The sequence below is a fragment of the Pseudonaja textilis genome, chromosome 3 (assembly GCF_049901715.1).
Source record: "Pseudonaja textilis isolate UNSWEBS1 chromosome 3, rPseTex1.2, whole genome shotgun sequence".
Taxonomy (NCBI): Eukaryota; Metazoa; Chordata; class Lepidosauria; order Squamata; family Elapidae; genus Pseudonaja; species Pseudonaja textilis.
In genome coordinates, this window is record NC_141992.1 from 82,375,509 (window position 1) to 82,397,673 (window position 22,165).

Consider the following 22,165-nt stretch of genomic DNA (forward strand, 5'->3'; position numbering starts at 1 on the left):
TCAGCTTGTTGAAGTTCATATTAACATTTATATGAAAATAATTTAATACTTTTAGAATAACAATATCAACTTCTTGGATAATCCTATTGATCCTTGGGGTCAATATTGACCATTTTGGAAAACCCCAGTGTAGAGGATCCAGTCACACAATAGCACCTCAGATAAGCTACAAAATTTGTAAATAGTGGGATTTATTGAAATATGCTTTATTAAACAAAAACAAATAAATGTTCAATTTATATATGTGTTCATGTGTTATATAAAATTCCTTACAGATCTATTGATTTATCAGTTTTACATTTCTTCTGCTTGTTCTTCAAAATGAATATAGAGAAACGCCCAGATCCAGATATGTTCCCCTTTCAGATGATATATCACAAGGATCTTAAATAAACATATATATGTATATATTTACACATTTACAATAGATTTCCTTAAATTAACATTCACCACAACCTTTCATTCTGAAATTTTTAATATCCTGTTAAAAGCATGTGGTAATTTTTTAAGGCCCCCTAGTAATCATATCCACTTTTGGAGTATATAGATTTTAATCCTATTTCAGTTTTTACAGCATCTTTTACACCTGAAAAAGCTTTTCATCTATGGCTCCATAGCAAAATTTTGTCTATGAAAATGGTGGGTTTACAATAGTGTTATTCAAACTTAGCAACTTTAAAATGTGTGGACTTCAAGAACTGAAATACACACAACTTAAAGTTGCTAAGTTTGAAAAACAATGGTTTACAAACTACTATTAGACATTTCAAAGATCTCCACATTAATTGTTAGCAGCTTCATACATTATAAAAATGCTTAATGCAATCTTGGATCTTATGTCTATGCTGTAAAAGCCAGCTCCAAATTTGGGTGGGGAGGGGGTATCCATGGTCCAGGGTTTGCCATTCTTCTAGTGTACATATTCATTTCAGTAATGAAGAATGTCTGATACAAAACTTGAATATTTGAAAAGAATATTGAAAAAAGAAAAAAAGAGAACAGTTAGCACTATATGTCGAAAAATGGAACCTTTGCATCTTTAATAAAATAATCATTAAAAACATTTTATTTGAATATCATCTGTAGTGAATTAATTGCATAAGAAATAGTTAACATTTGGTTAATATTTTCATCCGGGGACTTTCATTTCTAATCAGGTCGCAATTTATTTTGTGAATGACGTAAGACGTTTTAGAGTCCCACAAGTATTATTAGCGCCCCCCCATCTGATAATACGGTAAAAGTGGAATATTGCACTATTTTGCCACCATAGGTTTCCGCCACCTTGTGAAGGAGTCATACCATAACTTCTAAACAAATAGTTTACCACTGAGCGATTTAACTAGGCAAAAATGTAACAGATAATCAAGACACAGAGCCAGCATCTAAAAGACCTAGCAAACGCAATGCAGTTCTGAAGTATGAAGTCAGTTTTAATGGCACTTGCTAGCTTAGTAGCCTGATTGCACTTTTGGAATTAAAATAAGCCATCCAGATGTTGTCTTCTTTACTTAAGATCCATCACCATGGAAGCAGGATTCTCCAAATAAGATTTCCACAAGTTAGAAAAACGAGACATGGTTGCACCGTCAATGATTCTGTGATCAGCTGACCAGCTCACATTCATTATTTGTACTTTAAATACCTCACCTTTACTGTTAAATCGAGGAAGGGCCTAGAAATAAAAAAAACAAAACAAAATGCTATCAAGAAAAGCAGTGGATTAATTCATGAGAATTGCCCACACCCAATCAACCTTACTGATAGGATAATTACAAGGTACTTACTCAAGTTTTCAAAGTATATGAACAAGCATTAACAGCAGTTAAATTTATAAGTCATTTTAACAGCGTAATAGGCATAATGGATCTTACAACACAATGTATGTGAAAATAATTTAGGAGTGCAGACTTGGGTCAATTGAAAGAGATTACTAATGGTGAGCTCTTAAACTATTAAGTATCCAAGATATCACCTATTGCATTAAAAATAATAGATTTTATATTAATATGAGTAATATTTTTGGGATTTGTCATCCCCACAAATTAAGAATACACATTTAAAAAATTCAATTTTCAGATTAAGATATAAGTCATTATATTTTGATGGGGGTCCCTAAATCTCAAATGTGTATTCTGAGAACACATTCAAACCTTTTCTTAGGACAATACTCATATATAAGACATCAAAAGAAAAGGCTATTCTGTTGTTAATAACCATTTGATAGGTCATCTGTAGCAAATAAGAACTTTAACCTACATGTGTCAATAAACATGATTTTACATAAACACTGTGTAAGACTACAAAATGTTAGAAAACCAACACAAACATTTATTAGGGAGTACTTCAAACTGATCTTTCATAATTTACAGTGAAAATACCTGTATTTTTCCCAGAGCGCCAATAGCTACTTCAGGAGGAAGGATCATAGGTTTTGCATAAGTGCCACCAATCTAGGAAGCAAAAGGGAAGTTAACACCTTTGAAAATCAGTACACTTTTAGTAATGTCTCTTTTTGGCAGGTTTTAAAACAGCTTTTTCAATCTGGAACATTCCAGACAAATTATAACTCCCAGAAGTTCTAACCAATATAGCTAATGTCCATTTTGTTTAAATATAATTGGGGAAATAAGTGACAAGGCATTTGGGGTACAACAGACCCACTTCTTGTCCTTGAATTCATTCTATAGACCCAACCATTAAAGGAAACCCAGTAGATACCTTCTCCCAGAAGCAATGATGTTATCCTTTGACTCTCCTAAATTACTTCAATTCCTCCCGTTTGTTACTATTTATGCCCCCATGATATTCCAGTTCATCAGTTTAATGTTACATGCTGTTTAACTTACTGTGCCAATGTTGGAAAGTGTGAATGTTCCCCCTGCGAGCTCATTTGTTCCCAACTGGTTAGCTGAGCCCAATTTTTGAAGGCGATTTAATTCTGAAGCAACCTCAAACACACTACAAGCCTGGACATTTTTCACATTAGGAACAAGCAAGCCTTGTGCTGTGTCCATGGCAATTCCAATATTGTGAGAAGCCTAGAAATGCATGGAAAAATGTATTGCATTGGTTGGTATAGAAGTAGCTCTCTTCATTCTTGGCAAAATAAAGTATTTCTCATTTAATCACTCTTCCATTATTCTTTTATAAGTTATAAAACCTGTACTTACATAAGTTATAAAACCTGTACATTGTAACGGTTGTAAAACAGGCCATCACAAAAAACCATTTTTTGACACTGGTCATTAAGCGAATGCTGCAGTTGTTACATGAACCAATTGTTTGTTATGGGTGTGGTATTTCTGAGTATGCCAAATCACAGCAACTGTAATTGTAAAATGCATTCTGGAGACTATAGGAATCTGCAAACAGCTGTAAATGAGACTCTATTGCGACTGCCTGGAATTGTCATGTGATCATGGAGGTGGGGCAACCATCCAAACTTTGAATCCAGGTCCTAAGTAGCCCCAAGGCAAAGCCAACGTAACTTTGAATGACTGCTATGTGACCATTCATAGGTCAAGGACTATCTGTGAGGAAATCAGATTTTAACAGGAAAAAAAGTGATTTGGAAAATACTGGGCTGCTCACATAGCACCTGTCAGCAACACCATCAAGCAGCTGTGATTTTTCTCAAGATTACCCTGCTGTCCTCTGCATCTGTAAAGTGACCCCAGGGAAAAATGTATCTGATTTAAAAAGAGGCCACCAGGAGTTATGCACATGCCCACATGGGCTCCCAAATCAGCTTTTTCCCTTTAAACTTGCACCGTCTGGCAAATGACACAAGGGTTATTATTCGATATAACAAGCACAATACAAAGGCTACATTTCCATTAAGAGTAATTCCTTGTGAGAGGAATTATTTTAGTCAAATTTTCCCCCATGTCCGCTTGAACCAGAGGCTCCAAGGGGTTTTCAAATGCACCCCCCCCCCCCGGCTACATTCCTAAAAGGAATAAGGCCTCATGTTTATACTTATATCTATTATCTTGTAAGCGATTGACAAATAAAATAAATAAGGCCAGAACAATTAAGTGGTGGATTCCTACAAAATTAAAGCCAGAGAACTGCTCTCATATTGAATCCACACAGTTTCAGAGAATCCTGCAGGAAGAATAAGGTTTTGGTGAGTATTAAAATAGAGACATACTGCTAGCAATTAGGCTGCAGGAAAAAGACCTGAAATCTTTCAGTGTTTTGCTTTCTATCTGCAGGATACATTTAAATGTACCTTTACCAAAAATGAAATAAAGCTGGACCAATTGAGGAGGTATTAAGAAACTACTTTTTAAAAATCATATACAAACCTTGTATGTGATGTTTTGGCAGTTTTCATCCACGGAAGCATTAAGAACAGGATAATGTAATAAGCCTAGAGAAGCAGCCTGTTAAACATATAAAAAGAACATATTACGCATTTACAAAATTTTGAAGTCCGTATGTGTATGAGAGGGAGAGGAGGAACGGAAATAGAGAAAAGCAAAGGTACGACATTAGCTCCTTGACTGCTAACTTTTGGTATGAGAAGGGTATTTTCCAGGTGGACCTACCATAGAAATATTGTAGATGGTACAAGTTTTCTTAAACATATGTTCTAGTTTATAGCACACAGGGTTTCTTTTGTCCGCCTGGGTTAGTAACTTGGGGGAGATTGTGTCTTTGAATCACTCTTGGTAATTACCCACACAAGTCCATGTAGTTTTCTTGGCAACCTTTTAAGAAATGATGTAACATTGCCTCCTTCCTAAGGCTGACAGAGAGCAACTACCACAAAACTCTCAGGTGGCTTTAGGCCTAATGCAGAACTACAACTCACAATTGCCCATTTTCTAATCCAATACTTTTAATCGCCATACCAAATTGGCTCTCAGAAATTTTGATTAGTTTTATGTTTAATGTTGTAGTTATTAGGCTAGTTCAGATGAAGGCCATAATCCTCTTATTTGGGGGGGGTTGGGATTCCTAATTATTCTGTAAAACTGAAGGCTCATGAAGATTTGTCCCATCCCATCAAACAAACATTTCAAATAAGTTTGGGTGATTCATCCCTTTTTACATTTCATGATTCCTGTCCTTCCGCAGTAAAATTCCAGACCAATATCTGCAAAGAGTTGCATTATCTAGATCAGGGTCCCCAATCCAAGAGCCAGTACTGGCCCATGGTCTGTTAGGAACCGGGCCACGCAAGTGGCAGGCAAGCAAATGAAGCTTCATCTGTGCATGCACAAAATCTACGTTGTATGTGAAGCCATTCCACCCCTACCCCACCCCCAGTCTGTGGAAAAATTGTTTTCCACAAAACCAGTCCCTATTGCCAGGTTGGGGACTGCTGATCTAGATCATTCTAGTTTTGTGGAGTAGGCTCCACTGAAATCAAATGGTCTTTCTACGAAAATCTGTCTAGGATAATCGAGTTGTTTTGAAAAGTACCTTATCATGGTACTTATAATCAATGCTAATTGGACTGTGCATATATGGTCGTTAGAGTTATATTTTAGTATCATCCTGCAAAGCATCTTGAAAGAATATGTCTGAAAAGCCTATGAAGAACAGATATGAAATCACATCAAACCAGTGATGCAGAATACAAGCAGATTTGGCAATTTTCCTCCAAGGTTGTTTTCACTGTTGACTAACATGAGTTTGATGGACATATGAAGGTACAGTTAAGACAAACTTTGTACCTTCATATGTCCATCAAACTCATGTTAGTCAACATCATAAAAAAACCCAGGGGACTAGAATGTTTCCTGACAAATTTGATAATCCTGTGCCACAATATTTGGCTACTGGGCTAGTGGAAGCAACTTCTAACTCACCTTTAGAAAGAAGGGCATAAAAGTGAGTTTAATTCCCCGTTCTTTTGCTAAAGGTTTCAACTCTTCTCTCAGCTGGATGAGCCGAGTGAGGTCAACCTCATCACAATAACCGAAATGAGGAATTTTCAAAGCAGCACTCATAGTTTTCACCATTGCCTTCTGAAATCCTAAAAAGCAGAGAAGGGAAACCATTTACCATTAGTGATACTCTAGTTATTTTGCTATTGAAACTTTTGGAAAAACCCCAAAATAAGTTAATTTTGTTTTTTCAAAATTTTCCTTTCAATAGGAAAGCCACTGATTAGAGGAAATACATCATGCAATATTATAATTATCCAGTCAGATGTATGACAAATTCTGAGGGAAAACCTGTATGATTAAGGAAAAGTCAGTTATCTAAAAGGAATGCTGTAGAATCAAATTCGCTAAAGATGGATTTTATCCACTGCATTCAATTGGGACAGCCAATAGCTATGGAAAGTAATCAAGATTTGGGTGGGAGATTTTTAGGAACGCTGTGTGACACCATATTTTATACTTTTTGGAACTCTGTATGATAGATTTCATGGCCTGAAATTATAGTTGGGTCCTTCAGAGTGTGAAGGGAGAGTTCTCTACATCACCAGTGAGTTATGCAGAAGCAGTTAAAATGAATAACACCCAGTCTTAGGTTGCAACAGAAGGTTGTTCTCTAGCAAAATAAGATCTCATTACTGTAATCAGGAATCCCAGTAGTTATCCATATTAGTTTTCTAGGAACCGGGAAATTAAATCAACTAATTCTGAAAAATTAGGAAGAAAATTTAGGCTTCTAAATTTGATAAATAAATAATTCTGAAAAATAACCTTAGAGGTAGAAAACATGGGACTGGCTCGCAATTTTTATCTGGTTCTATATTCATTTGTCTAAAACAATGATTTGCATTGGTATCTGTACGTTAATCAGGATCCAGATTCAATTTATTAGGCTGAACTACCGGCTGCACCTAGTAAATATGTTCACATGCATTGAAAACTATTCGTTTCTTTTCACTGGAGCCTTGATGAGCTCTCTAATAATGCATTGGTGGCATATGTAAAAACTTCCTTTCCAGATCTACATTTCTTAATTTATTGTGGGGAGATCTGGAACGTGAACTTAGGTTGAAGTAATTATGTAATCATGTGCTTACTTTTAGCACTATCGTATAGATACTATGTATCTCTAGATATCTATATGTCTATTTCTATATTTCTCATACAATACTTTTTAAGAATGGAAACTTCTTTACTGTGCAACTTTGTGTCTATAAGTTTATAATTGATTCTATAGTTAGAACAATAATTAGTATCTTGGAACAAGCCATACATCCGAAGTCTGTGTCTGTAATATTTCTGCACTGTGAAGAATATCCAGGTTTACCTTTGTAGTTACCTTGTTTGCTTATTAGTTGTAAAGCAATTCTTTCAATTGGGGTAGCTTATTAAAATATGTTCAAATTGCCCTCAATCAATGTTCTATATAGAACCTATGTAACATTATACTTCTCATTCTTGGCTCATTTGGGTACAAAAGACCAATGGCCCATTGTAATTTGCTAGTTTGGGAACTAATAAACATTGCTTGGAGTCCCCCTAATTGTTGGTGTATATCAGTGAAATTTCACTAAATTTCTGAAAATAATGATTGTCTGAAAAATTCACCCAATCAATACCAACAGCTAGAGATGATACAACTATCTATTTTTGTGGGTCTACCACAATTCTGATAATACTTCAACATAAAAAAGACAGTTGTGGAATCTCCCACAGTACCCTTCTAAAATCACAAAGTTGCAACAGCATTTTGCAGTTGTTATTTATAAATGTTTCACACGTGCTATTAAAATATGTTTTTTCTTTTTACCGGATAAGGCCACTGTTTTGTCTTTCGCTGAAATTATAGGTTTAGAAGCCGGTGTTACAATTCTTTCAGCTTTCTCTTTTGACTTGTCTTCAGCAACATCTGGTTTTGAGGAAGGTGCATTGATGTCAGGCTTTGATGACAGAGGTAAAATTGCTCCAGTCTGCTTAGCTAAGTAGTTAAGAATGTCTTCTTTGAGAATACGGTTGTCTTTCCCTGTTCCAACAACTTCACTCAGCTTTATCTGAAAGACACAGGACCACCAATAATTCACAGTGATGTAGCCATCCCAGTTGAACAAAATAACCAATGTTACCAACACATTTGTAGATTATAATGTGCTTCCTCAGATCCATGAAAACCTATATATGAACTCCAGAAATGGAGCATGACATGAAAACACATAGTTCTTGCAAACTAAGGAAGAACGGAAGCAAATGGCAGTTCTGTAACTCGCTTGAGGAATCCATGTGTTTGATTTCATTTAAATTTTCCATGGTAGGTCAAGTTTTGGAAGCATCTGACACTTGAAACCATGGACCTGATATGCATCCACCCTGTCCCAAATTTGAATGCAATTAAATTATTAAAATTCTGTATTGCTTGTTCATAACAATTTGTTCAAGCCCACATATAGAATCCACATGTATAGTTCTTGTTAGATTTTGAAGCTGATTTGCTGACAAACCAAGCAGATAAAAGAGCTCTTATACTTTCTGAGAGAAGTTTTCAATATGCTGGTCCATCTTTCCCTCCTTAGTAAGTTTTCTGTAATATGACTGCAAATGAATAAGGAAATGTGGGGAGAATTTCAAGTGGAAGATGATAGTTTGAGGACCTTTTATTTCAGATTCCAGAGATGAAGGGGATGGCTGCTTTATGAGACTGCTATCCAGAAACACTCCTTATATCTGCAAGAAACTGTTTGATGCAACTGGCATTGCTAGGGTAAGTGCAGACACCATAGTAGAGGGAAGCTGCTTCCCAAGTTTTTCAGACACAGCTCACCTAGTGTATGAAAGAGATTCTCTTTCCATCTCACTAACTATTCTGTTCTCTTTGCTTCACCATTAGGCTTTATGCATCCGCTGAAATGCACAAAGTTTTCTGCAATGATGCATTTAATTTCCTTTATATGACAGAAAACTTTGCTCTATTCCCTGCTTGGACTCAAGGCTCTTTAAATGCAAAATATTTAACACATAGCCATTCACAGCCTAACTCCAGTGTCTAAATTATCTTATACTGTCAATATTTCATTGAAGCTGAAATATTCTCACAGGAAGTTCAAAGAGTTTTCCACTCTCTTTAGGCCAGGTAAAGAGGGAGAGAGTTGTCCAGAGTTCTTTCCAAAGTTCCTTTGGGAAGTAGATTTCTTGGAAATTATGCATCCACATTAATACTCATCAACCTCTGCTCAATATTTGATACTATATTCAGTGTAGTGAATAGTTCCTATTCTAAACCTAAATCAGAGGATGGAATACATAATAATATTTACATACAGTAGACCAAGGCTTTTAAAGAGGCAAGCATATTATTGGATCACTTATGGAGCATAACATATCTCTTTCATTTATAAAGTAGTTGCCAAATCTTGAAGTTTATAATTAGTTTCTCCAAATAGTGATGATTTTGGCATGTAGGCCAATGTAAACATGCTACATATTTATAATACAAATAGTACATCAACTGCAAGAACCCTTGTTTGAGTAATAAAAAAACAACATACATTGTTCTCCATAGCAAGGCGGCGAACAGCAGGGGTTACTAAAATCTTATGGCCTTTGATTTGCTGGTGGATCTGTTCTTCACTGAACACAGCCGGTGTTTCAACCACATCTTCTTCAGGAGTTACAGCTGCGGATTGGACCCAAAATAAACAATGTGGATTAAGTGGAACCAGTTTTGTATAGTGATAAAGATGCCAGGTGCCAGGAGTTCTAGTCCCACCTCAGGCATGAAAGTTAGTTGGGTAACTTTGGGCCAGTCACTCCCTCTCAGCCCAACTCACCTCATAGGATTGTTGTTCTAGCAAAAATAGAAAGAGTAAAGAATATGAAGGACAAATAATCTTCGATTTACAACTATTCATGTAGTAGCTGTTCAAAGTTACAACAGTACTGAAAAAAGTGGCTTATGACCATTTTTCACACTTACAACTGCTGTGGCATCCCCTTGATCATATGATCAAAATTCAGATGCTCGGCAACTGGTTCATATTTATGACAGCTGCAGTGTCCTGGAGTCATGTGATTACCTTCTGTGACCTTCTGACAAGCAGTAGGGAAGCCAGATTCACTTACTAGCTTTAACAACTGTGCGGTTTCAACAGGCCAGATTAAATTGTTATAATAATGTAAGAAAACAGGAGCTTCTAGCCTTTGGCACACTTCCCAAAAAGAAGAAAGGAAAGAGAGTAAAGAATCAGGTGTTTGAAGAAAAAGGAAACCCTATCACATTTGACCAAAATAATAGTATAAGATATGCTACTCTTATTCTATATGATGGCTCTAAAGTACTACAGTTCCACTGATCGTTAACATTTCTGACAAGGATTAGCCAGTCCCTGCTTGGAACTCTTTTGATGCCTTCTAGTACTCTTCCATTTGAATAGCAGCAACTCATCTACTTCATAAAGAACCACCTTCTGTTCTGATAACCATTTTGTGTCTTTAGAGCCCTCCATTGTTGTGACTTCTTATCAGGCTTCATGTTGGTATTTTTCCAAAAGGTACATAAATTAAAATCTTCTAGAAGAAACTCTCCAGAGCCTCCTTGATGGTCTCATATTTTTTATACATGTGCATTCCCAACTTTACATAAACACGTGGCTTAAAGTACATTTTACCAAATATAGGAACCAAATAATTACAAAACAATATTCAACACTGTTGATTATATGGTGACATCCTGACTCGGCGAGGAAAAGAAAGAAATATTACCTTTTACAGAAGCCGTTTCTATATCCACCAGTGGTTTTCCCACATGGGCAATTTCTTCCAACCCATAATGGAGTTTTCTAATGACGCCATCGTAACGGCTGGTGATTGTGACCGAAGCTTTATCACTTTGTACTTCACAGATGCTATCAAATTGTGACACAACATCCCCTTCTTTTACATACCTGAAAAAAGGGGAAAAAGTCGCACGATATACACAAGGATGAAGTTGATCTCCAAAAACATCTTTCATAAAATCTTAGCAGGTGGCCAACCTGTTATGGCAGGTACCCTGGTTCATCTGGCACTTAGACGGGAGACCACAAGCAGGTGTCTTGCTTTAGACTAGAGTAGCATTCAAAAACTCAACAAGCTACCACCTCCTTATGGCTGTCAAGAAAACTGCATGAACCCTGGTGGTGCAGTGATTAGAATGCAGTATTGCAGGCTAGCTCTGCCCACAGTCTGGAATTCAATCCTGACAGGCTCAAGGTTGACTCAGCCTTCCATCCTTCAGAGATTGGTAAAATGAGGACCCAGATTGTTGGGGGCAATATGCTGACCTTATAAACTGCTCAGGGAGTGCTGTAAAGAACTATAGAGTTATTGCTATTAATGTAGCATCAAGCTCAACTTGAGGGCAGCTTCAGTAAGAATGGTATGTGCAAAAATAATGAGAAACATGGAAAATGCTGCTACTGTAGACCTGCAAAATGGTTCTTGAAAGCTCGACTTTTTAACAACCTAGTGTGATCAAAGGCTTTGAACAAAGGAGTAGTTGTGTCTATCCACTATCCTTCTTTAGTTTGAGCAAACTGACTGTGTTCATGTATCAATACTTTCTTCCACAGATATTGGGTTAATTAAAGCTTTCCAGACATATATGAGAAAGTGTTTAGATTCAGTTGCCCAGAATGTTAAACAATCCTATCTTAGGATAATTTTTAATGATAAACAGAGTAAGCAATTTATAAACCAAATAATTTCAACAGAGATGTTAAGGCATGGAAATAAACTCTCTGAGAAATATGAGGACATTTCTTCACACATCAGCCCTTGAGTCAGAAAAATGAGGCCTAGTTCTCAATGCCTTGATTGCACCAAACATAAAATAATGATGGCTAATAACAGAACATTATCTCTATAACCTTCTTAGAAGTGAAAGATTGCTTTCTTTCCTATTCCATCTTTTCAAAAAGCAAACTTTTTTTTAGTTAGGGAACTGATCTGAAGAAATACACAATTTAAACTTACCACTCTTTCACTGTCACTTCTGTGATCCCTTCTCCAATATCAGAGAGCTTGAACTGAACAATCTGGCTATGTGAAGCTTGAAGACAAAGAAGGAAAATCTTAAACAAAGGAAAATATCTAAAAAAGCATTAATAAATAAAAATTGGAAGAGATGAAGTAGTTCAAGCTACAGGCAGACAAATCAGAATCCTTAAAAACTTAAAATGCGGAGGAAAAGAGCCTTGGGTAATTACAATTTGCCAACAGATGCAGAAGTTCAATGTCTGCATGCTTTTTTTTTTACTCTGAAGTCCTGCAACTGAAGCTAACTGGTCAGCAGATGTGAACAGAATGCAGGCTCAACTTCAAAAATCAGTAAATGTTAATATTTAGGCTGCCTGTAGACAAAAGGAACATGTAAAGGTAAAAGCAACATGTTTTTTATGAATAAATGATCTTGGTTTGTTGACCCAGCACTGTCATTACAAATAGTTTGCTATCTTTATATCTTTCTTCTGACACATTATGGGAAGATCCAGCTCTCTGGAGAAAGCTCTAACGCTGGGAAGGGTGGAAGGAAAAAAGAAGAAGAAAACACCAGCAGCAAGATGAATGAACTGTTATAGTAGTGATAGGGGCACCATTGGAAGAGACCAGGTTAGGGATAGATGATCCTGAAGAAAATCAATCTACCTATATGGTCACTAAGAGTTGAACCCACCTTGATGCATCTAAACAATCAATTAATTGGCATTTTAAGCAAGAATTGTGTGGATGTTAAGCTATCTCTGCAAATGCATACTGGACTACTTCCCCTGTACCTCAAAAGCAAAACCTATATCCATGATGGCAAACCTATGGCATGCATGCCACAGGTGGCACACAGAACCATTTATGCCGGCACATGAGCCTCAGCCAAACTTACTGTCAACTCATAAAATTTAACTGGATTTAATTGAAGTAACTGCTGGAATCCTGACACTTACCTCATTGCACATGCGTGCACCTCCTGGCTGATTTTCAGCCTGTTTGAGGCCTTTTACGGCCTCCCAGAGGCTCGAGGGAAGCCTCTGAAGCCTTTGGAGGCTGAAAAACAGGCCCGTTTCATCACTTCCTGTATTTCCGGAAATATCGGTAGTGACAAAACAGGCCCATTTTTTGGCCTCCAAAGGCTGCAGAGGCTTCCCTTGAGCCTCTGGAAGGCTTTAAAAGGCCTCAAATGGACCGAAAACCAGCTGGGAGACACACTCATGGCCAGTGCAGATAAGGGCAGCGTGGGGGAGGAACTGGGCGCACATGTGTAGGGGGTGTGGGGGAGCCGCGCCCATTGCCTTCTGGGTACTGGCACACAAGCACGCACACAATTTTCAGCACAGGAGCCCAAAAAAGGGCAGTGGCCATTGACCTATAGAGTTGAAATGCTGTCTTGTTAAATGTGACATTCCTCTGACCAATTATCTAAGACTTTACCCCAATGAAGGCAGGGCTATATTCATTTACACATTAGCATTATAAACTGGGCTAAAGAACATGGGGTTGGACAATTTTTATATCCTTTTACATGAAAGAAGCCGTTCAGTAGTTTCCGATTTTATTCCAAATCAAAGAATAAAAGCTCATGAACTCTCCAATTTCTACATTGTTCAGGACTAGAAAACTACAGGTACTCCTCGACCTACAACAGTTTGTTTAGTGACTGTTCAAAGTTACAATGGCTCTGAAAAAAAGTGACTTATAACCATTTTTCAGTTATAACCTTTGCAGCACCCTATGATTTTGTGATCAAAATTCAGATGCTTGGCAACCGGTTCATATTTATGATCATTGCTGTGTCCCCAAGGTCATGTGATCACCCTTTGAGACTTTCTGACAAATCAAGTCAACGTGGAAGCCAGATTCACTGAAAAACTGGGGCAGTGGTGCTATTTTACTGGTTTGGCCCAGTTCTGGTGTACCGATAGTGCCAAAGATCAGCTGAGATCGAACTGGTTCTCTATGATGAGCTGCTGTTGGGCCCACCCACCTGCCCAGGCGCCCATACTGATGTCTATTCCCTGCTTTTGACGTGCAGTTGCTTCGCGCGACACAGCAGATTGCCGCATGTCAGCTGTTGAAGCTACAGGGATTGCAGGAGGTGAGTAGGAAAGCCTCTGCATGTGCGCAAAGTGTGCGCTTGGCATACATGCGCAAAGTGTGCACACGCATGCTAAGCACACCCACCAAGCCATGCCCACCAAACCGGTTGGTATACCTCTTTGAAACCCACCACTGAACTGGGTTACCAACTAATCAACTGCAGTGATTCAGTTAACGACTGTGGCAAGAAAGGTCACAAAATGAGGCAAAATTCACTTAACAAATGTCTCACTTAACATCAGAAAATTTGGGCTCCATTATGGTCATAAATTGAGGACTACCTGAATTATCAATGGCTTGGGTGTCATGCATATGATGAACTGTGTGATCAGTTAAAAGGATAATTTTTAAACAATTGTTTGAATGCATTCACAGGGTCTGTCTTATATCTCCAGAACAGTAGACTGGACTGCTGTACAGGTAGTCCTCAAGTTATGACCACAATTGAGTTCAAAATTTATGATGCTAAGTGAAACATTTGTTAAGTGAGTTTTACCCCATTTTATGACTTTTCTTGCCACAGTTGTTATATATATTACACACACACACACACACACACACACATATATATATATATACACACATACCCTGTTTCTCCAACAATATGGCCTCCCCCAATAGGAAGTCCCAGCATGTTTTATAGGCATGAAATGAAATTAAACCCCTCCCCCCAAATTAAGGCCTATATTAAAACATGCGAAATAGTGGGGAATGGTGGGGGGGCTTGCCATTAGGAAGTACTTTTGTTGCACACCCGGATATGGTGCTGCCTGCGTTGACCCCGATATGAAGTGCCCCACCAACGCCGCGGTCAACATCCAAGCAGTCACCGCCTGCCCGCCCAAAGATGCAAGGGGGGAAAAGACGGCCTAGCCATTTTTTCGGGGTTCAAAAAAAAATAAGACCCAGCCTTATTATATGAGAAACACGGTATATATATATATATATGTACATTATAGAGCAAATAACATGTAAGAAAGGAAAATATTAACTAATTTTAATGTGAAGAAATCTTACCAGCAGTTATTCTAAAAAAACGATGCTGATGCTGATATCGCCATAAAGACTTCTCAAACTTAGAAATGTATTTTTGCTTTAGCAAACAAAAGTCACTATGTAGTCTTATCTGATGAACACAGAGCTGGCCAAGGGGGAAAAAAAATAAAAATTGTAAGAACATGAAGTATTTTTAAAATTTTTTCCACATGCTCCTTTTAATTTGCAAGAAGTACAAAAACTTTGAGCTGAGACCCAAATTAGCAGAAGCATCTTTTTTATCTCTCTGTCCATTAATGACCATTCACTTTGAGAGAAAGGGAATTACTGCCGTATCGCAAGAAGTTATAAGAAAAATCATTTCTCTTATTCTTTTTTGTATATAAAAGAAGAAAGTGCAGCCACAGTATACGATTTTTAATTCTTCAAATGGCATACATTTGTTTCATAAGAATTATGTGAGCCTATTATCCTATTCCATTGCTCTAACACAAACCATCCACCTTCTTAATGAGGCAAAAGTAATTTCCTATTCTTCAAAACTGGTCCACCTTAGAATATATTCACAGATAACGCTCCAGTGCTGAAAGGACAGCAACCTTATAATCAAAGTTCATCAGAGATACAGTATGAATGCCACCCACATCTCACACAGCAAGATCTGCAGACACTAAGGACAATTTAAAATCTCTTTATTTCATTCTTTCTATTGAAGAAATCCCAATGTATTTAACATGGCAGCTAATCTTTATGAACTTTTACTTAAAAGTGTTTAAGGGGAGGCATATCTGGTAACTTTAATGGTAGTAATTGCTTCTTTTGACACCTAAAAGGCTCCTGGCTCCAATCAACTTTAATGCTTAATGTTTCCTTTTCTTCTTCTTCTTTTTTTTAAAAAATTGCAAGCTACAAAGCAAGTGATTCTCAAGCTTTTCTTCACCATGGAACCCCTTTGAATATTTTTTGTGCCCGGGGACCATGGCCACAGATCAAGTTTTAAAATCATAACATTTCTTCAAGCCTTTGTGGGGATCCTATGATGACACTGCAGCCCCCGCCCCCGGGTTCTGTGGACTCTAGGTTGATCTAGACCACACAATTATTCTTATACAAAAATGGAAAATGGGGCTGTAATCCATTATTTGGTTTAGAAATGTGACATGTGATCACTCTGCAGATAAAGTTACTTAAGTTTGAGTGACAAGAGCATTTGGGGAGTGGGCGCTAGGCAGACTGGCAAAGATACAACCTCACTAGGGAACGTCTTCTCCTGAATGCAGTTCTCTATTAGTTCTATATGCCATTTTATAAGTCAGCAGATTCAATTAACCTTGAGGGACCATTCCCCAAATGCTCTCAGAATAGTAAGTATTCTTGAGGGCATTCTGGTTTGAATAAGGCACACTTCTTGGGATTAGTTTCATGCAATGTATTTTATTTAGGTACTGCCTGACTTCAGAACTACACTGGGTGGCTCACAATATCACAGACAAATAAATGAGACAATATTTATGAATAGAAAAAGACAATAAATAATTTGGTTTCAGAAAAAAACTATCCTGTAATCTGCAACTCTTACACTGCAAAAACATATGGACTACACAATTCGATCAGGGCAAAACAATAGACGCAATCTACATAGACTTCTGTAAAGCCTTTGATTCAGTGGTACATGACAAACTACTCCTAAAACTAAAATCTTATGGTATCTCTGGACACCTGCATTACTGGATAGAAGCATTCCTGTCAAACAGACAACAAATGGTCAAAATTGGGAGCGTCCTATCAAATTCTGTACCTGTCAACTGTGGTGTCCCCCAAAGGCAGTGTTCTAGGACCAACTCTCTTCATACTCTACATAAATGACCTCTGTGATCATATTAAGAGCAACTGTGTTCTCTTCGCTGATGATGTAAAGCTGTTCAATACCACAGACAATACTGCTACCCTTCAAAAAGATCTTGACTATGTATCAGAATGATCAAACTAATGGCAACTTCAAATCTCAACAAATAAATGCTCTGTCTTATATATTGGCAAAAAAAATCAGAAAATAAAAGAGTCTGAATAGTCAAGATCATCACCTTGTTGGTGATCCAAGCTCTGTAAAGGACCTTGGAATACTCATCTCTAATGATCTAAGTGCTAGAGCCCACTGTAACTACATAGCCAAAAAGGCATTAAGAGTTGTTAACCTAATCCTACGTAGCTTTTTCTCTGATAATATCACATTACTAACTAGAGCATACAAAACATTTGCTAGACCAATACTTGAATACAGCTCATCAGTCTGGAACCCACATTACGTATCTGATATTAGCACAGTTGAGAAAGTCCAGAAATATTTCACAAGAAGAGTTCTCTACTCCTCTACTCGTTGTAGAATACCTTATGCCACCAGACTTGAAATTGTAGACCTAGAAAACCTTGAATTATGCCATCTTCGGTCTGATCTAAGTATGGTATATAAAATCATACATTGCAATGACTTACCTGTCAATGAATACTTCAGCTTCAACCATAACAACACAAGAGCACACAATAGATACAAACTCAAGGTTAACCGCACCAAACTTGATTGCAGGAAATACGACTTCAGCAACAGAGTGGTCAATGTCTGGAATACTCTACCTGACTCTGTGGTTTCTTCCCCAAACCCCAAAAACTTTAACCTTAGACTGTCTACTATTGATTTCACCCCTTTCCTAAGAGGTCTGTAGGGGGCGTGCATAAGCGCACCAACGTGCCTACCATCCCTGTCCTATTGTTTCCTTTATTTTTCTTATATGTACCCATTTCATGTATTCATAACTATGTATATACTTATACCTATTATCTTGTAAGCGATTGACAAGTCAAAATAAATCAAATAAAACAATTTTTTACAAAGCATTTCACTAAACAAAATACGCCATTATTTAAAAAAAACTTTCTTCCACTGTTCTGTATATTTCCATTTTAAAAATAACAGTGAGGCACTATAGATAACATTTACATCTGTAGGAAGATAACTTCTGTATAAATGTTTTATGCAATCCATAGCCAAACTATAGCTATGTGAAGATTTAAGTTTATAAATACAAAGAATCAAAATATATACTATATTTTTGTACATGTGTGGATTTATACAGCAAGATTATGTTTATTGCTAATTCTTTTGTTGAGATTAGCTGCTCCGGCATCTTATATAAGGCCTATTTCATAGTGGAATTCAGTGTAATTATTACAGACTATTATTATACAGGTTATAATACAGACTATTATTATCACAGATTATAAAGTAATTTCCCAAATTTATTGGTTATCGGCCATATTTCAAATAAACTTTATTTACGTATGTTGATAATACCAAACTCAGGTAGAACAGCTAGGTAAACTTGAAAAATGTCATTACTTAAAAAACCATAAGAAAATTTAAAAGTGTCAAATTTCATAGGGAGATTTGGAAAAAAAAAGCCTACAAAAAGGATAGAAAGTCATTTCCATAATGTTGCCAGAAAAACTACACAAAGTTCTTGGGAACTGAGAAAAACTTCTGAGTATTTATTTTTAAAAAATATATGAATCAGTAAAAGAAAAAGCAATTTGTAACTGCAGACAGTTTAGTGCATTTAGTGGTTTAAATGCTGAAGTATTCCTTTTATCCGAGAAGAATTTGACCCTATTAGCCCCAAGGAAGTAGATATAGTTCTTGAGTGGGACCAAGTAATATAGGATATAGGATTTATCTGAGTTCCATATGCAAGAAGAGGACCTGAATTTATGTATGGTTTCAAAAAAATAAGTAATTGTGAATTAATTCTTAAGAGTTCATATTTTCACAGAATCTGTGAAAGGGAGCAAGGAAAGGAGAAAGAAGTATGCCTGCTGTTTGATTTCAAATGGAGCAAAATTTAAAGTGATAACATGTTATACATGCTTAATGTAATAAGAGGTTCATATAAATATAGTGCTCAAAATAAGTAGAAATAACTTCCCAAATCAAACGATAAAGTATTAGGAGGAGAATTATAAGATGATTCTGGTTAGATATGACCTCTAATATCTGCTTTGCAAGTCTCTTTGAATTTGTTTATTGAATATTCTGATATGCAACTAATGTTCTGATATGAAACTTCAGGTTACTTTCTTCCTTAAAAGATTACTGAAGTCAGCCAGAGTGACTAGAGGAATTTCAATGTCATAATGGCAGGCAATCTACATCTAGTGAAAAGCAAATATTAAAGTCAAAACTGATATAAAGAAACTCACAATTATATATAAAAAGAAGCCATGTAAAGATGTCACTCAAGGATACAGATTGTTATCAAGAATACTTTCTCAAAGGCAGAGAACTAATAATCCAAGATTGTGCATCTGGCAATTCAAGACATAAGACAGCAAGTAATCACAACTGCACAACTTCTGTTCATTAACATGAAGGTATTACAAGACCTTGGATCCTTTTCAGATGTGTAATCCATTATAGTGCTCAAACCTTATCTATATATTATTAAAACTCTTTGTATCTGTTTGTAACCATAAATTGGGCAAAATTGTAAAGTATAGGACAACAATTATTGAACCAAGATAACTCAAATAGGATAATTTACAGAATGCCAGCCCTCATGAACTCAAGTGGGAATGAAATTTGGGGATGTTGAAGTGTTTCAGCAACACTGCACCTTCCGACTACATTTCCCAGAAATCTGTAAATTGCATGGCTCAAGGAAAAATGAGGGTTATAGCCCTCATTTTCCTGTGCCCAATTGGCTGGCAGTAAGGCACAACAGGCAAGCAGTGATTGGTTGTTTTGGAACAGAGGCTAAAATCTTAACAGTGAGTGGTGAGAGAAGAATGAGGGAGCAATGCCTATTTGCAAACTTGGGCTGGCTGGGAACAGGTGCCAAAAGCCAATGGGTGAGCTCTCTTCGTCCCTGAATGGAGGCAACCTTTGGAGAAATGCCAGAATAAGGAGTGGGGGTACAGTTTTGCTCATGATCCATCATTACCTTTATTTCCCCTCCCCTCCACAAAATGGCAGACTGTTCATCTGAAGAGAAAGGATTTCCAACATTTCCTGCCAGCTTTCCACAAGCAACAACAATGGGGAAACCAGCAGGAAGTTGGAAGTCACTCCCACTATTTTTGCTCAACGGTTCCGTTTCTCTGTTTTGGTAAGAAAATATCCCTGAAAGAATGACTTAGCAGGTCATGGGTTGTCTAATTTTATTTATAAGTAAACTTCTGAAAGATAGCATACAACTGATACCATAAATCAGAGAAACTGAGCCTTAACTAAAGCTATAATAGGTAATCCTAAATGCTTATATTTGAACTAGAAACACTCAGTTTTTAGATCACACAGAAAACCATCTAGATTCCAGCAGAATATACTATTAGCAAAAAGAAATCTGGAAGGTTATAGATCATGCAGCTTGAAAAGGTCTGAAAACCTCTGTTCTAGAACAAGACAACAACCACGTTGGTTGGAAACCTGGGGAATTGGAAAACTTTCCAACATTCTGTTTCTACTGTAGTCCATCAAAAGTAGTTAAAAATGATAAATTGTGGTCTGTTCTTCCACATGTTGAAAACACACATATAGAAGTCAGTCTGGAGATGTCAGCCTTCTCCCAAGTTACTCCCACCTGATGCCTGATTAATTGCTCAAAACATAAAAACCTTAAGCAATTGGTTATAAGGGAGTTGCAAAGCCAGCTTCATCCCCTGAAAGATGTGAATTAACAACCTGTGAGTTATGATCAGAAAATGGAGGCAAGGTGAGTTTTCCACCTGTGCAAGAACAAGATTTCTTAAAGCGCAGTACAACTGCATATTGCAAAAAGCAAACAAGCTTTGCTTTAGTTTCAAGTTAACATGGGAACTGCACAGACCCTGAACTTCAAAAACTCTGAGAAAGCGTCTTAAATTAACACATGTGATGTGGGGTGAAAGTCTGCATTATTTCAGGCAAACAGCTGTTGGGAAGCATTTCAACCATGAATAAAAGTAACTTTAAAAACTGCATGAATAGGATTAGAACATAGAAATATCTTTATAGGTTTGGTAGCGCTAAAACCATAGAAATTAGCAAAGTAGAATATCAAATCACAAAGACGCTCATATTCGTGTAACACATCGAAGTTTATTTTTGGAAGGATAAATATGGCAGACGCCACAAACCTGGATTGTTTGCAGTCCTTTCATTGTGCCGACTGCCTCGGTAATTTTTAATAAATGCCTATAAATCTCAAAATCGAAAAGAGCAGGGCCAACAATTCATGCACTTGCTAAAAAGGCAGAGGATCAAGTAGATACTGTACTTTCCGTTCTGTTTTCTTTCTAGAGAAAAATGGAAACAAGCAGGACCTACGAAGCATCTACTGTACCCCCTTCTCACATTTTTCAACTCTCCCACCGCTCGCTGCTCCTTACCAAACGCCCGGCTGTTCTGCAGCTGCTCCTCAATGCAATCGTTGCCGCCATCTTATCCCGGAAAGATTCTTTCTCACGCCTTTCCCACTCCTCCCTTTTATCAGCCAATCGCGTCGTGCCTTTTCCTCCCGCTGGCCAATTAGAACGTGAAAAGCTGCCTCCTTTGGTAAAATGAATGACCGTGGCGCTTTTCTTTATAAAACAAACCATCAAAAATAAGATATGGTTAAAAAATACAAGAAGGGAACGTCAGAGTTTACAGTCAACGGAGTCATCTCATTATCTCATCATTCTCTTGAGATTCCTTCAAGTTGGTGGCATAAGCGCACCAACGTGCCTACCATCCCTGTCCTATTGTTTCTTCTATTTTTCTTATATGTACCCATTTCATGTATTCATAACTATGTATATACTTATCCCTATTATCTTGTAAGCGATTGACAAATCAAAATAAATCAAAATAAAAACAACCAAGTCTTGAGGGACTTAAGGGAAATTAACAGGGATGGGTCCAACTTCACCTGGTGGGAGATGTTTCACCGGGCGGGACTTCACCTTCCTGTCCGTGAACTTGCCTAGAGGTGTGTCTGCTTCTGTGTGGGTACATACCATACGCCGTTCTCTCCGCATGTGTATGAATATATCTCACGTGCACAATGTGATAAAACGGATGCAAGCTTTCAGGGTATACAGGTTTCTTAGTCCGTATCCTTAGAGGCAATATCTCTCTACCT

At 37.2% G+C, this 22,165-nt stretch overlaps 1 protein-coding gene across 2 annotated transcripts; it reads right to left on the reverse strand.

Annotated features, from left to right (window-relative positions):
• Positions 1–174: 174 nt before the first annotated feature.
• On the reverse strand, positions 175–21,617 carry DBT (dihydrolipoamide branched chain transacylase E2). 2 transcript variants are annotated; one of them, XM_026700399.2, is made up of 11 exons: positions 21,432–21,617; positions 15,036–15,159; positions 11,904–11,979; positions 10,653–10,834; positions 9,440–9,567; positions 7,711–7,951; positions 5,826–5,992; positions 4,314–4,391; positions 2,850–3,041; positions 2,382–2,453; positions 175–1,675 (listed from the first exon to the last, which is right to left on the reverse strand). In XM_026700399.2, exons 1-11 carry the CDS (start codon positions 21,480–21,482, stop codon positions 1,508–1,510), a joined length of 1,479 nt encoding a protein of 492 aa, XP_026556184.1. In that variant the 5' UTR covers positions 21,483–21,617; the 3' UTR covers positions 175–1,507. The 2 variants fall into 2 exon arrangements, with proteins under 2 accessions (XP_026556184.1, XP_087786374.1); XM_087930248.1 differs by having other exon boundaries at positions 21,397–21,483.
• Positions 21,618–22,165: the final 548 nt, after the last annotated feature.